Raw genomic sequence first — 14,589 nt, 5'->3', positions numbered from 1 at the left:
ATAGATCTGGTTTGACCCACTCGCACAGGAAGGACTCCTACTCTTTCTATAAGTCTGGATGTTCTTTAACATTCTTGTGTGGCTGACATGGGATCTCCATTTAATGTCCTATCTGATGGACCTTCCCAGTTGGAACTAAGTATTTTCAGTGTCGAGTGAGGAAATTGTTGTAAAGGGTACAACATGGGGATCTGTGAGAGATTCAACCCCAGTACCTCTAGATCTTGCTTCTGAGGCAACAACGAATTCCTGACCGTTTTTTTGTCGACACTTGCAATTGTTTGGGAGAGAATGGGCTATTTGATAGACTTTTAGTACCTGATGTCAATGTTGACGAATCAAAATACCTCTAAAGTCTAAACCATAAATGTTCAGCGCAATAGTAAGACTTTCTGGCCAGTTGTTTTTGTTGACACTTGTTTTGGATGCTATTGGATGGCATTTCAGCACCTGATGTTAATTTTGACAAACCAAAATACATCTTCACCATAAAATTTCATCATAATAGTAAGAATTACTGGCCAATTGCTATTGTTTACACTTGTTTGGGAGAGAATAAGCTATGGGATGGCATTTCAGCACCCGACGATGATTTTCACTAAACCGTTTTATTTCTGTCCATTTTTTGCAGGCGGTCTCGCTGTGGCTGTGCCAGGTGCACTCAAAGGTCACATGGAGGCTCACAGACGCTACGGAAAGCTTCCCTGGGGTGATCTCTTACAGCCCGCGATCAAGCTAGCACGGTACGGAACCACCGTTAACAAGGCACTCGCAAAGGTGCTCAAAAAAGAGGAACACAAAATAAAGGCATCTCCTCTGCGAGACGTTTTTTTCGATAAAAACGGCAACGTACTTACGGAGGGCAAAAAGTACAAAATGTCTGCGTTGTCCCGAACGTTAGACAGTATAGCCAGGCACGGCGGGGATGTGTTTTATTCCGGAAACATCGCAACGAACCTCGTCGCAACTATCCAAAGCCAAGGCGGAATTATAACCAAAGATGATTCAAGAACTACAAAGTAGAGGTAACAAAGCCAAAATATTCAGAATTGAAGACGGCGGGTTTGAGAATGATTTCCACAGGTCCACCGGGTGGTGGGGCATTGTTCGAATTCATCCTCAAAACGTTAGAAAAATTCGAGCTGAACCCAAAAAGCCTTGAAGGGGAAAATTTGGCGTACACGTTGCAGAAGATAGCAGAGGTGTTCAAATTTGCTGCCGCAGAAAGAACACATTTAGGTGACCCACGTTTTGAAAACGTGGCTGGTGAAGTGGCTAAGCTAACATCTGATTCATTTGCCGAGAAAATCATGAGAAAAATCAGAGATCATGGACACCACACAAGCGACGACTCGAAAGGTTATTATGGGGCACAATTTTACAACGCAGGGGATGCAGGAACCACGCATCTTAACGTTCTTGCGGCAAACGGTGATGCTGTTGCGGTTACGAGCTCGATCAATTATTACTTCGGGTCGCGCGTTTATTCGCCGTCTACGGGAGTCATCCTTAACAACCAGATGATTGACTTCTCCAGCCCTGGTTTTCATAGAGACGACCTACACTTTCCAGAGTATTCCATGAATTTTATCAGGTCAGTGCAAGGTCTTCACTTTTATTATTGTATGCCTGCACAAGCTGTTATCAGTTTTACCTTGGTTGAGAAGGTTTTATTTTTGGATCTGTGTATTAATGTGTAAATAGCATAATTCAAGAAGTTGTAAATGGATTGACTAGGACCAGATGACTGTCACCATGGTAACTGGTGCTAGGTTACGCTATGTTGCAAGTGCCATGCAACTGAGTTCAAGAGGCTGCTGGTCACCATATATGAGTGTGTTTGAGTAAGAATGAACAAAGCAGTAGTTTGTTAAGCTCATGTGAAGGTAAATATTATGCATTTGCTTTGCAAATGTTACCTCTCTAGTTATCCAATAAATTAAGCGTTTCTTTCCCCCTCCCCAGACCAGGGAAGCGCCCGATGTCGTCCGTCTGCCCCACCATCATGATTGACAAGAACAAGAACGTGCAGGTGGTCATTGGAGCGTCAGGCGGCATGATGGTCCCTACAGCAGCCGCGATGGTGAGTTTTAACAAAGTTTAAGTCCTTCCCGCACAAGGTGATTCATAGGGCGGGGCCTATCTCCGTGTCAGTAGCCCTTGGGCCACACAATTGTGCAATTACTACAGCAGGGGGCTAGTCCACTGGTAGTGTTGAGTGTTTAACTCCCATACTCTTTCTCAATTGCTGAGTGCTAAGCAGAGAAATCAGTATGTACCATTTTAAAATCTTTGGTATGACTCGGCCGGGGATCAAACTCACGACCTACTGACTTGGGCATTTCACCAGTATGCTCAGTGAGAGATGATGTGAAAATATTTATGGTGAGGGTTTTTGACTCAGAATCTGAACTTCAAGGTTCTTGGTTCGATTCTCTGGCAAGCCCCACTGTTGTGCCTTTGGAAAAGCACTTTACACCGTTTTCTTCACTTGGCAGTGGTGAAAATGACATAGCTTCTGCTAGGGACATCCTTTTGGATATGACTGAAAGCTTTACGTCCCGAGAGATACACCTGAATTCGAAGTATGTGAAAGATCCCATCATTAATGAAAAGAGTAGGGGTCCTTCCCTGGTGTAGCCAGGCTAGGGGCCTAACCAGTGGAATGACTGCTAGAAGCATCATGTGGTCAGGCTAAATCCCTGCCAAATTTAGATGAATTCTACAAACATTTAAGTTAAAACTCTTGTTTTCTTGCAGGTTTTGCCAACATGCAGTGGTTTGGTATGAACCTGGCCGCGGCATTAGACAGCCCAAGAATCCACAGCCAGCTGGAGCCCAACATTCTGGACATGGAGCGGAAACTCTGGAACAACCACGAACTCGTGCACAAACTCTCGCTCTGGAACTACAACCCATCACCTGAGGTTTTCACTATACTAAGGGAGTTCGCCGTTGTGCAGGTTATATGGAGGAAGGGGACGGAAATACACGCGGGCAGCGATCCTCGAAAAGGGGGGAAACCAGCGGGGTACTGAGGGAGTGGTTCATTTTATGTCATACCTGGGTCATAACATTCGATACATTGTACGAAGTTTTCTGGACCCATCTGTGTTTTACTTTATAATGGTTGTAGTTATTTCACATGGGCTTCCATAGAAATAATCAAACCATTGCAATGAAAATTCAAATACCAGAGTCGGATGTTAGAATGAATGTTTTCTGTACATTCTTGGAGGGATGGTGCAAAATTTGAATAGCTCTTAAATAAAAGTTCATTTGGTAAGCTTTCAATTTGAATCCCTTTATTGAGATGACTTAAAATGTAAGAAATGAAGTTGTGCCTGGATTTCAGCACCAAGGACAACACTAGCTCTCATACACAACAACATGTGCACAGTTTTGGTGATGTCATGATCTCTGCTAGAACAAAAATAGTGCACAGGACTCAGTGATGTCAGCAAATGTAGGAAGGTAGTGCTTCACAATACCATGTTATTTATTCACCCATTTTTTTTTACAAAATCATCCAATTTATACATTTTTGGAAAATAGAGTAACTAGTAATTCAAACCTCTTAAAAAACATCAAAACCTCTTATAGTTTGTCTGTCCAGCATTGGACAATATTTCCCTGGGAAAAGTTAAGCCTTTTTTACTTTGAATTTGGACAAAGTGTTCGATATTTTCATGATGTAACGTTACATGTATATTCCAAGGAAGTTGTGATTTTTCTAAATTTTTCAACATTTGTGTATTTTGATCATCACAAACTAGATCCCTATACATGGATGTAATTTGGTTTGCAGATGAATTATAATTTTGCAATGTTTAGCAAAGTGTGAATGTACCAAAGTGCCTACCATGTGCCGTGCATTGACAATCAAGAATTACTAAATAGGTGACGGTGACAGTGAAGAGGTGATTGTGATATGGTTGGGAATTTTGCTGCTTCGGATTTTTCTATCACAAACATTTTCAAAACTGAAAGATACTAATGACTATTCAATACAGACAAGTTAATGTATGTATTTGGTGACTTTGTATGCAGTACCTTTTTTCTTCTTTTATTGGTGTGTAGAGAATGACTGGTGAGGTGAGAATTGTAACTCATGACTATTCTCCAAGCAGATATTAGAAGGGGAAATTACGATGTTTGTGAATGAACAAGTCAAGGAAAAACAAATTTGTAACGTTATACATTCTAATACAGTAGGTGTATATTATGGTCTGTTTTGTAAAAGATTATGATTTTAGAATTACTAAATGTTTAGAATGGGATGTTTAGAATCGGTGGCTCAGAACGTTGTAAACATTTTTAGTAGTGTTCAGTCTATTCTTAGATCACACAAACAGTTTTCAGAGGATAACATTATTATGTGTAATGTGTTGCTTTTTGACCAGTTCCAGTGTTACACACGGATACCTAGAAGAAACCGGGTTGAAGGTTTAATCTTACACAAGTAGGGTTTCACATCAGAAATAAATGGAGTTGTGACTGTATATCCAGCTTGAAAAGTCTTTACTTTTTCTTAACTGTAACAAAGTGGTAGACTATATTTTTTTAGGTCCCGCCTTCATGGCAAACGTGATAGGGCCCTTAGTAACATACATATAAAAGGCGCTGTAAATATCAAGTTTGGGGCATAGGAATATCTGACACACACAGATTTGAAAGAAACAGGCAATGGCTATAAGTTCAAAACACTTTATTTTCCTGGGGAAGGATGTGAAAACTACAGAGTTCAAACAGAAACAACATCAAGTCTCCTTTCATAATATACAACAGGATTCAATAACAGATGCACAAGACACAAAAACCTGCAACTTTCAACAAAAACAATGAATGAGAATTAGTTTTCTTCTCAATAGTGGTTCTAAGAATTCTGTGATAGTCTATGGTATTACATTTGGCATACATATATATAGGTATGACAATAAGGCACTTCACATCTATATCTTGTGCTTTTGCTTACATAAACATATCGGCCATTTATACAAAATATACATAACAATACTGCATATATATATATCACTTGTCACCTGCATATTGTAAGGCACTTTAGAACATGAAGTTTTCTCTTATTATGTTAACATTTGCATAGAATTCATGCTTTTTTTCTTCACTGAAATGACAAGACTTATAATGCTGTTAAGTTGTGCAAGTGAAATAACTGTACAGTGATTCTGAGTCCATTTTTAAAACCTTAACTCCTAAACGTTTCTTTATTCTTTAAGACCAGTTTAAGAACTTGATGAACTCGAAGTAGTCGATCTGTCCGTCTTTGTTGTGGTCACACTCTGCAATCAGCTGTGAAGGAAAAAAGAGGAAGATTTTAATATTCTTTCAATATCAATATGAGAAATATGCATTGGACAAACATGTCTGCAATTATAAAACAAAAGTGCAAATTAGGGGCCAATGTCGACGGCAAATTTGAATGAAGAAACCGTTTGGACAAATAGGGACAAAAGTGCAGCAGATAAATTTGCCAACCAAAATGTGGCCAAATAAAAACAGTGCGCCCAAAAAAGACTTTTTCCAAACCGGAATTCAATTTCATAAATCACTATACAAAGTGCTGATCCGTCGGTGAAGGTTAGACATCCAGGTAATAAGATACCGGTATGCCAAAAAACAGTTACTCAAGCAACTGGACATGATTTTGGAAAAGTGCTTATAAGGCCGCACCATTTTGATTTTATGGATGACATCTACGCGCGCATTGATTTTCGCTTGTTCTCAAAAAAAGATCACGTCCTCCGAGGCTCTGGCCTGGCTCTAGGCCTGGGTAGTCCACGGTAGTTAACGACAATATGGAGCCGGGCACCCAGGGTACCGAAGCTCCATGACTCAAGAACTCAGTAAATGTGTACAGTGCCGATTCATAAATTCCGCAAAAAGCCAGCATGTGCCGGCTTGTCGTATACGTCACTAAGTACTGCCACAAATTCACAATACCAGCTTTGTATTCCTGTGGTTTGGTAGCATTTTTATTTTGGGCCGGAATTTGCCGGCGCGCACTAGTTTGAGGGCCTTCAGAGGATGTCATCCATAAAATAAAGACAGTGTGGCCTAATTAATGTATAAAAAGGACAATAGAAAGTAGAACATGACACTTACTGCATCGAGTAGATCATCATCGACAGGAAGGTTGCAGCGCCGGCAGAGGTTGCGGACTTCGCTCTTGTCTATCTTGCCGGAGCGATCCTTGTCGTACCAGAGGAACGCCTCACGCAGGGAGCTGTGGTTCATGTAGTTATCCTTCTGCAGCTGCAGGCGGACCTCCTGTACCAGGTCACCCAGGTCTCCTCCCCTGCGTAAAACAGGACATAGCGGTTAGTTTTCATTCACATTTGTGAATTGAGGAACATAATATCGCTCTAAAAAGTGTGCAACAGACACCATAAAAGGATCTGTTACTTTCTTAAAGTGGTAGATTGCCTGTTGTATAACCCAATTGATTTGATAAAGGTAATTGACATTTTGTGTCCAAAATACAGTAAGGCTGATGAAAAAGGCAACGTCATGCTTTCTGTACACTCAGTAGAGTCAAATGTACTACAGGTAAGCTATGTGTGTAGCCTGGTATCCAGTCTGATCGTGGTCGGGGCCAAAAGAGCTCTGTCCCGCCCGCCTCACATAAGCTTCCCGGTGTGTATTTCACGAGAGATTGATTAGCCCTCCACAAATCGTGTTGGAGGGAAACCAAATCCCCAAGCATACTGTCTCTTATTAGCGTAACTCTCCTACCGGGACGGTCTGTTGCACTGGGAGGGGGAAGCTATCAGAGCCCCCCAAGACACAACCTGCCTGAACACCCCAATACCCCCAATCATGATCAGACTGGATACCAGGCTACTATGTGTGATGTTTGAAAGGGAAGATTTGAGTTAAGGAATCAGCAAATAAAATACATCTGATTCAGATTTTATTCTTCTGAGAATTATTCTAAGGAGACTATATATTATATAAGCTACTGGGTTTGTGTATTTTGATACAATGATAAAACATCCGTCCTTACGTTCTCTGGACCGTGACAGGCGTGTTCTTGACGACGTCGTCCGTGTGGGGTCCGTGGCGGGCGCGGAAGGACTGCAGGGCCTGGCTCTGGGGAGGGAACGTGTCGGCGTGAGCCTCCATGTACCGCAGAACGTACTCATCTGCATCTGTGATCTGGAACCTGGGAGGGAAAACATGCAAACTTTAGTAGTAGTAGTAGTAGTAGTAGTAGTAGTAGCACCGGTAGTAGTAGTAGACTGGTTTATTAGACCTTAAGATGTGACATAGATGCCTCCTGGCAGCCATAATGGGCTGAATTGTGAGGCAATTTTACAGATGTGTCAGTCTAACTTAAGTAGTAATAAATTTACAGTTAAGATCATTACAATTTAAGTAAGTGCTTTCATTCACTGTGTGATACACAATCTCTTGATGCACAGGTTAGGGGCTGATTGGGCCTCCTCTATGAAAGCTTGTGGCCATACACCTCTGACTCAAAAGAACCATCCCCAGAACTACCTATAGGAGCTCAAACTCATCCACATCAGTGTTCTGATGTAAGATGAGTTAAAAATGTAAGAAATGTGTTGTGCCTCGATTTCAGCACCAAGGACATCACTAACCCATCACTAAATCTCCGCTAGAATAAAATAGTGCACAGGACAAACCAGACAGCACGTTTGAGACCACCCCTTACCTGTGCTTGAATATTACAGTAATGATTTCTGATACAAATCACACAGCACTTTTGAGACCACCCCTCACCTGTGCTTGAACACCACGATGATATTCCCGATAGCGAAGTCGGCCGGGGAGTAGAACTCAGGGTTTTCTGGGTCCGAGTCGGGTTTGGTGATGCGGGTTGCCTCCAGGAACTTTCCTCCGATGATTCCGGAGTTGCGGACAGGTGGTTCGTAGATGGAGATCATGTCGTCTGACAGGCGGTACGAGATGATGAAACGCCGGTTGTTATCCTCAGGATGGACCGAGTCCTGCAAGAAATTATTAATATGATTATTAATATATTGTAATTAATTAATAATAGAAGTTTATTGCAAATTCATGCCCGGGGGGCTAATTGCAGATTACAAACATAAAAGAACAATGAAATGTAGTATAAAATAACTAAAATCTGCATGATAAAAGGTAGTTATCTAGAGCTATAGCTATGTCTGAAACTATGTCTAAGGGGTTTGATAATGTAAGATTTTTGTGCCAAAACTGTACATATAAATGATTTTTCCTCAAGAAAATGTGTTAAGTGATAGTGACAAAGCTTACATGTACATAATATCACTTTAAAAAGTGTGCAACAGACACCAAAAGAGGATTTGTTACTTTCTTAAGTTATTACTCACCATGGTTGCCTCGAATCTGAGGATTTTGTGGTCGTTTTCCATCATCTTGATGTAGTCCTTCTTGGGAGGCTGTGGGATCAGGGACAGGCAGTTCTGCATGGAGTCCTCCATGGAGCCGAAACCATTGTACGGGGGGATTTCCTGTGAACAACAAAGTTAGAAACATTAATAGGTTAATCTTGACTCTGTCTCTTTGAAAAATAACTTATAATAACAATGGTCTGCCAATTAACAAAGGAGGCAATATAGAAAGAAATGAATTTCATATTAATATAACCTTCTCTCTGGATCCTAACACCATAACTAATTGCAAATTTGGTGCCAAATAGCTAGTGACCTTAGAAGGCTTAGGTTACAGTTACTGTAATATACAGCATGGAGTGCCCTATTAAGTGCTAACAAAGTCACAAAGTGCAGTGACATTTTATGATTGGGGAATATTCATCATTGTTACAAGAACCTGTAAATTTAAGTTAACTTTACCTACAATTGAGCTAACATTACCTACAATGTTGTATGGATGATATATTGAAAGTTTTGCTCCATAAAATGGCTCCACCCAACATTTTTTGTGGGTACTTGTTTTACCTGAAATAAAGAACAACGAAAGAAAAATGGCTCCACCCACCATTTTGGGCAGGTTGGGGTGCGCCTGGTTGACGTCCACAGAGCCCATGGCGCCGCGGCCCAGCCTGTGGGCATAGTACGCCCGCGTGAAGTCATCGCAGTCGTAAAGCAGGAATCGGCGACCGTAGACGTACACGGTCTTCCCGATGTCCAGGTCAGCTGGCTTGAACCAGTCCTTGATCTCATGCTCCGAAAGCTCCATGACGACAGCCGGGAAAGACGCTAAAAATGGCAAAAACAAGTCTTTTTAGTCTTTTCCTGACAATTTGTCACAACAATTGAATAATTTCAACATCCTTAATTGTAGAGTGACGCCTAGACCTAAAAAAATGGGACTGATTTCCCAGCCCCCTTGCAGCTTTGTTGTAAACTGCAGAATGTAAGAATTGCAAAGTTCTTGTTTAACAAGAGCCAGCCAATGTTTCAATGACTGGTTGTTATACGATTGTTAAACAACTGGTTGTGAATAAAGAACTGTGCTATTCTTGTATTCTGCAGTTTACAACAAAGCTGCAAGGGGGAAGGAAATTCAATCATTCACTATAATTTTTCTCATTTTTTTAGTCAATCATTCACCAACCTGATGAAATCATTCATGCAGAATACAAGGATTTACCATTATGAATGACCTTGAGCCATATGTACGACCTTGAGAAAAAGAACTCACATTCCACATTGTCCCTGTTCTTGGGCAGCTTGTGACGGCCGATGAGGACAGGGAAGGGGTCGCGGCCTGAGTTTGGTGTGCGGACCTCGCGCACCTCCACGGTGTCATCCACCAGGTAGTAGTGCAGCACGAACGGGCGCATCTCACCGAACATCTGGTCACGGTCGTCCCACACGCAGTAGAAACGCAACACCTGGGGAATACAATGTAATGACTTATGGTTACTCACTGTGTCTTGTTCATGGATTTGTAGGTGCCATTTCAACATCTGATTGTCTCACACACAGTAGAAATGCAAAACCTGGGTTCACTGTATTATTTACTAGTCGTACAAGGTATCAAAACCTATTAAACAAAAGATACAGTATCAAAAGTTAAAATAAATTTCCATCAAATGAATGTTTTTTAACTTACTCATTATTGCTTTTAACTTGAAGCCATTCAAAGCTCATGCAGTTCTCAAAAGAAACAATACCGGAATTATTGGAACTAGAAAACACAATTTTTTGAAAATCTCTTTAGATGGTGAAAGCAACACTGTAAGAAGTTGCTACAAAAGTTTTTATGAATTTACTGAATTCCTTCCTGGAGACATAACATTTATACTATATTATAATTTGAGTTGTCCAATCACATGACACTGCATTTTACATGATTGACAGCTTCCACCCACCTTCCTGTCCATGGTGAGGAACTGCTTCAGCTTGTCGAAGTCGGACGGTGTCTTGAACATCTGCAGACGAGCAGACTCCACGCGCTGGTAGTTGTACGGGTCGGCCGGCATGGCAGACGGGCCGTTCAGCTCGATCCCCTCACTCTCCAGGTAGTCCTGCGTGAACTTGTCACAGTCCACAATGTGGAACACCTAAAGATTCAGACAAAGAAGGTCAATGACATGAACCAGACTGTTGGTCACCATGGCAACTGGTGTTGGGTTACATCATGTTGTAGTTTTATAGCTGGAGGGATTTAGACTCCTGTCTGACCATATATATGAATGTCTTTGAGTAACAATTATGATGCAGACCACATGCGAAGGTGAACATTATGCATTTGCTTTTATGCAAATGTTACCTTTCTAGTTGAATATTGACTGGCATGTCATAGTGAAGTGCATGGAATATTTACAACAAACCACCCATTATTACAAATAGATAAAATTAGCATAATTATCGATAAAGTACAGCACAAAAGCTTATCACAACGATGAATACATCAGCTAAAACATTCCCACCTTCCCGTAGAAAGTGACGTTCATGCTCATGTTGAGGTCCTTCCAGTGCCAGTGGTTCCCCTGGTCGTCCTTCGGCAGACGCTGACGCTTGATCAGCTTACCCTGAGGCATCCCAGAGTTCTCCACGACCGGTTCGACCACTGAAATGCTGTCATCCTCCAGGTAGTAGTAGATGTTAACCGGTCGGATCCGGTAATGCTCGTTTGGGGACTCGTGCACGGTCTGCTTGTAGTACGCCTTGAACATCAGTACCTAGGACAGGGACACACAGGATCATTATAGGGAAGAACTACATGTATCAGTTTATCCAAGAATCTGGTTTGAATTCTTTTTGAACTTCTTGGTTTATCTGTGTTCAGATGTTTTGTTTTTAGTGACTGTGTTTGTTTGTTTGCTTGTAGTACACCTTGAACATCAGTACCTAGGACAGGGACACACGGAAATGTTATAGGGGAGAACTACTTCTTTCATTTTGAGGCAGCCGCCGTCAACTAACTGAAGATTCTGCTGCCTTTTTGTTGCTAATACGAGATGGGGATCACCAGGTCTCCATCCAGGAAAGCCTTTCCCAAGGGCAAAAGATCGGTGACATGGAAGGGCTTGAACCCAGGACCTCTTGGTTCCAAGCCGAACACTCTGCTGTTATGCCACACGACCCCACCAAATGTATACATGTATTAGTTTATCTGTGTTCAGAGGTTTTGTTTTTAGTGACTGTATTTGTTTGTCTACATTGTAATGCAGTTTGTACATCAGTACCTTGGACAGGGACAGGCAAGAACATTTATGTAAGAATACTGTAAGTTACTTCTATACTTCTCAAGTACATGTACAGTCTTAGACTGGAAGTAGTTTCTATATACATGTACAACCACCCAAATACTAGAAAACAGGCAAAGTTCACTGGGTTTCAAGCTCTAGTGGCCAGGCTGGGATTGGAACCCATGACCGCGCAATTTGAGAGTACCCTCCTGAAGTGCCCTTGGTAACCACTAGATGTTTCCATGGTTCAGCGAACCTGAATACACTGCTCAAAACATCTGCACTCTCGTATTGTAAAAGGTTGGATACTAGTGTAAGGATCTAATATTCCCCCTATCATTTCCATAACTGACTGGTAAAAACAACCAGCCACGATATAAAACAGCCAAAAAAGACTACATACAACAAAAATATATTTAAAAAAAATACTTTACATGGTGCAACTACCGGCTATACTAATACAGATACAAATACAGAACTACTGTAGATGTAATTCAATGCCATGAAATATCGCAAAGTGGAACTCGCTGTCACCAAGTACAGTAGGGGCATTATCATTAGATAACTTTAACAATGTTTAGTGTTAGATGTTCAAGGGTTAGGTGTAACAAGTCGTTTGGTGTGATGTAGCATGCCTGTGAAGCTGGTGTGTTATGCCAAAGGGCAGTTATACCAGCTATACCCATAAAAGATACAGATACAGAAATGTAAATTTTACCTTTTTGTCGAAAGCCTTGTGTGCAGGGATGAAGTCCTCTGGCGGTTGCGGCCTTGCTTGTCCGTAGGTCAGCGTAGGCTTCTGATTGGCCAGTTTGTCAAGTTCGCCTTCCGAAAGCTGGTTGACCTTGAGCCTTTCTCCTCCGATTCCGACAGTTGGGTACGCGGCCGGGACGGAGTAGCCATTTTTGTAGTTCAGGGAGTGGCACAGGTGGAACTTTGTTTTCTGGAAATAAAGGAAAACTTGTATCATTAGTATGTATGTACAAATCTTAAAACATAAAATATAGTTTAATACACAACTGTATAACATTTTACGTGAGGCAATGTAGGATTGTACCATACAAAATGTTATGAAATAAAGTTTAATCTGACATTTTATGTCTGGAAAAGTGTTTGGGAATACAGAGGTTTTTCCAAGGGTTTTCTTGCTGATTTTGTAGTGGAAGCTGGAAATTATGTTAGGCTATCTAATTTTTGGGGTTAAGATTGAGCCGTACAACACTTTTTCAGTAGGAATAAAAAAAATGTTTCTAACATTGACTTTCTTTGAGATTGTTGCTAAGAAGACAATCAACAGAAGGAACACAATGCTCGTGTGTGATCATTTTTGATGACTTTATGAATATGGTCCATTTTGACACCTGTTATGGTTACTATTTATAATAATTTGCAAGCACTAAGGATACGACCTAGTAACTCCCCTCCCACATTTCCACAGAAATCGGTTGGAAATCTTGTCCAAAAATTGCTAAAACCGCATTAAAATGGGAAAATATGTTTCTATTCAAGGGCAAGATTATGTCCTTGGTAACGAAAATATCGAGTTCAGTTGCTCCAAGAAACCAGCTGCAAGCTGCTAAGCTGCACTTAAAAATCTCTCAAAAGGTCCTTAGATACAAACTTGGAGAACAGATGAAAAATTCCGTGGTTCGAATCGCTCAGCGGGTTTTAAAAACACTTACCGTAGGATCGGTGAAGCTATTTCCCGGCAAAAAAGGCAGAGAAGCCATCCTCAAATGTGTTTCTAGGTTCCTTGGGTACAAAAACAGGAGGTCCGGGCAAGAGAGATCCTTGGAAATGAATGGAAACACAAGTAAACGTGTATGTTTTATTTGTGCTTGGCGTCGGCTGCTGTCATGGCGATACGCCCAAACAACTCATTTGCATATCCGGGTCTCGCGGGAATTGGCGAGAGTCTCAGAAGCGCGCGTAGCGAACATGTTTAGTACTGCAGGTATCCGCTGTGATGGCCTGCAATAATATGAACAATCGCTAAAGGTCTCACGCACTTGTACTGTATCAGAGGAAAGCTGTTTACAATTTACTGAGAATGCAAGTTGTGCAATCGGTAATCATGTTCTGGCGATCTTTGACTGAACCTTTCTTAATGATAATCAACGAAAATTTTTCTGTATAAAAATTTACAAAAACAACAACAACATGTATTGGGGCATCTAATCAATTAGTTACGCATCAATATCACTAACTTACCTTCATATACCGCAAAAGCAAACTGTATAAAATTGATTAGCTACTGTTGTTCTTAACTCCAGTGCATATCTTTGACGCTAGGAACCACTTTTCCAACAAACACTAAGTTTTTTTGTAAAGCAACAATACTAGTATGTCGTTGCAGCAGTTTTTCAAAGCCCTATCTGTGAGAAAAATAATTTATTTGCAGTTTTCTTGCACTTGCGCTTCTTCAGTGCATAACTCTGAACTTGGCTTATGAAAACGCGGGCCTGCTTGCGTGGCATCTGAACTATTTCCGTCCCCAAATTTGTTGCACAAACTTTTGATTATGTCTGCGTTCCTACAATGCCTGGGCGAGCATAGGTCGCAGGTTCCGAAAGAATCGTACATGCACTTAATATTCGCATAAAAATTTTGCGTTGCTGGAATCGTACCATCGATGAATGAAAATTCTTGCTAGCCTGTGACCAGCAGAAAGAAACGAAAATATCTGCACTTGACTTGCTTTTGTCTAATTCCGTGAACTTCGGCCAACCGCCGTAACAAGTCGATCGGTGTAATGTAGCCAGCTGCCGCCGCGCCGCGTGCCTGCGAAGCTGGTGTGTTACGCCGAAAGGCGGCTATACCGGCTATATAGATACAGATACAGAAACCGCCGGCTACAAAAGACCAAAAGTAAATGGGTTAATTGAATTTCTGATTTCAACAAACTAGGATTAGTAGGAAATGAAAATCAGCTAGCTGCA

The 14,589-nt window shown here is 41.3% G+C and overlaps 2 protein-coding genes across 2 annotated transcripts; one reads left to right on the top strand and one right to left on the bottom strand.

Moving 5' to 3' along the window:
* Positions 1-815: 815 nt before the first annotated feature.
* Positions 816-3,106, top strand: LOC109473052 (gamma-glutamyltransferase light chain 1-like). Its single transcript, XM_019772950.1, has 3 exons — positions 816-1,594; positions 1,966-2,085; positions 2,762-3,106. The coding sequence occupies exons 1-3, from the start codon at positions 1,071-1,073 to the stop codon at positions 3,036-3,038; spliced, it is 921 nt and encodes a 306-aa protein (XP_019628509.1). The 5' UTR covers positions 816-1,070; the 3' UTR covers positions 3,039-3,106.
* Positions 3,107-4,868: 1,762 nt separating this feature from the next.
* On the bottom strand, positions 4,869-13,559 carry LOC109473013 (EF-hand domain-containing protein 1-like). The gene is made up of 11 exons (XM_019772905.1): positions 13,333-13,559; positions 12,369-12,593; positions 10,889-11,140; positions 10,328-10,519; positions 9,655-9,847; positions 8,989-9,209; positions 8,361-8,501; positions 7,768-7,994; positions 7,025-7,183; positions 6,124-6,316; positions 4,869-5,310 (listed from the first exon to the last, which is right to left on the bottom strand). The coding sequence occupies exons 1-11, from the start codon at positions 13,378-13,380 to the stop codon at positions 5,233-5,235; spliced, it is 1,929 nt and encodes a 642-aa protein (XP_019628464.1). The 5' UTR covers positions 13,381-13,559; the 3' UTR covers positions 4,869-5,232.
* Between the last annotated feature and the right edge of the window lie 1,030 nt (positions 13,560-14,589).

This window comes from Branchiostoma belcheri, unplaced genomic scaffold, assembly GCF_001625305.1.
Source record: "Branchiostoma belcheri isolate BF01 breed outbred unplaced genomic scaffold, Haploidv18h27 scaffold29, whole genome shotgun sequence".
Classification (NCBI taxonomy): domain Eukaryota; kingdom Metazoa; phylum Chordata; class Leptocardii; order Amphioxiformes; family Branchiostomatidae; genus Branchiostoma; species Branchiostoma belcheri.
This window is presented reverse-complemented; position numbering and strand designations above follow the sequence as displayed.

What these genes read in the sequence shown, in the direction of transcription:
- LOC109473013 (XM_019772905.1), bottom strand. Translation starts at nt 13,380, where the DNA reads ATGGCTTCTCTGCCTTTTTTGCCGGGAAATAGCTTCACCGATCCTACG. An exon ending in GAACAGGGACAATGTGGAAT is followed by an intron (nt 9,210 to 9,654) that starts GTGAGTTCTTTT and finishes TGCCATTTTTAG; the next exon opens with CGTCTTTCCCGGCTGTCGTC. An exon ending in CCTGTCACGGTCCAGAGAAC is followed by an intron (nt 6,317 to 7,024) that starts GTAAGGACGGAT and finishes TGTTTTACGCAG; the next exon opens with GGGAGGAGACCTGGGTGACC.
- LOC109473052 (XM_019772950.1), top strand. Translation starts at nt 1,071, where the DNA reads ATGATTTCCACAGGTCCACCGGGTGGTGGGGCATTGTTCGAATTCATC. An exon ending in TATTCCATGAATTTTATCAG is followed by an intron (nt 1,595 to 1,965) that starts GTCAGTGCAAGG and finishes CCCCCTCCCCAG; the next exon opens with ACCAGGGAAGCGCCCGATGT. An exon ending in CCTACAGCAGCCGCGATGGT is followed by an intron (nt 2,086 to 2,761) that starts GAGTTTTAACAA and finishes TTTTCTTGCAGG; the next exon opens with TTTTGCCAACATGCAGTGGT.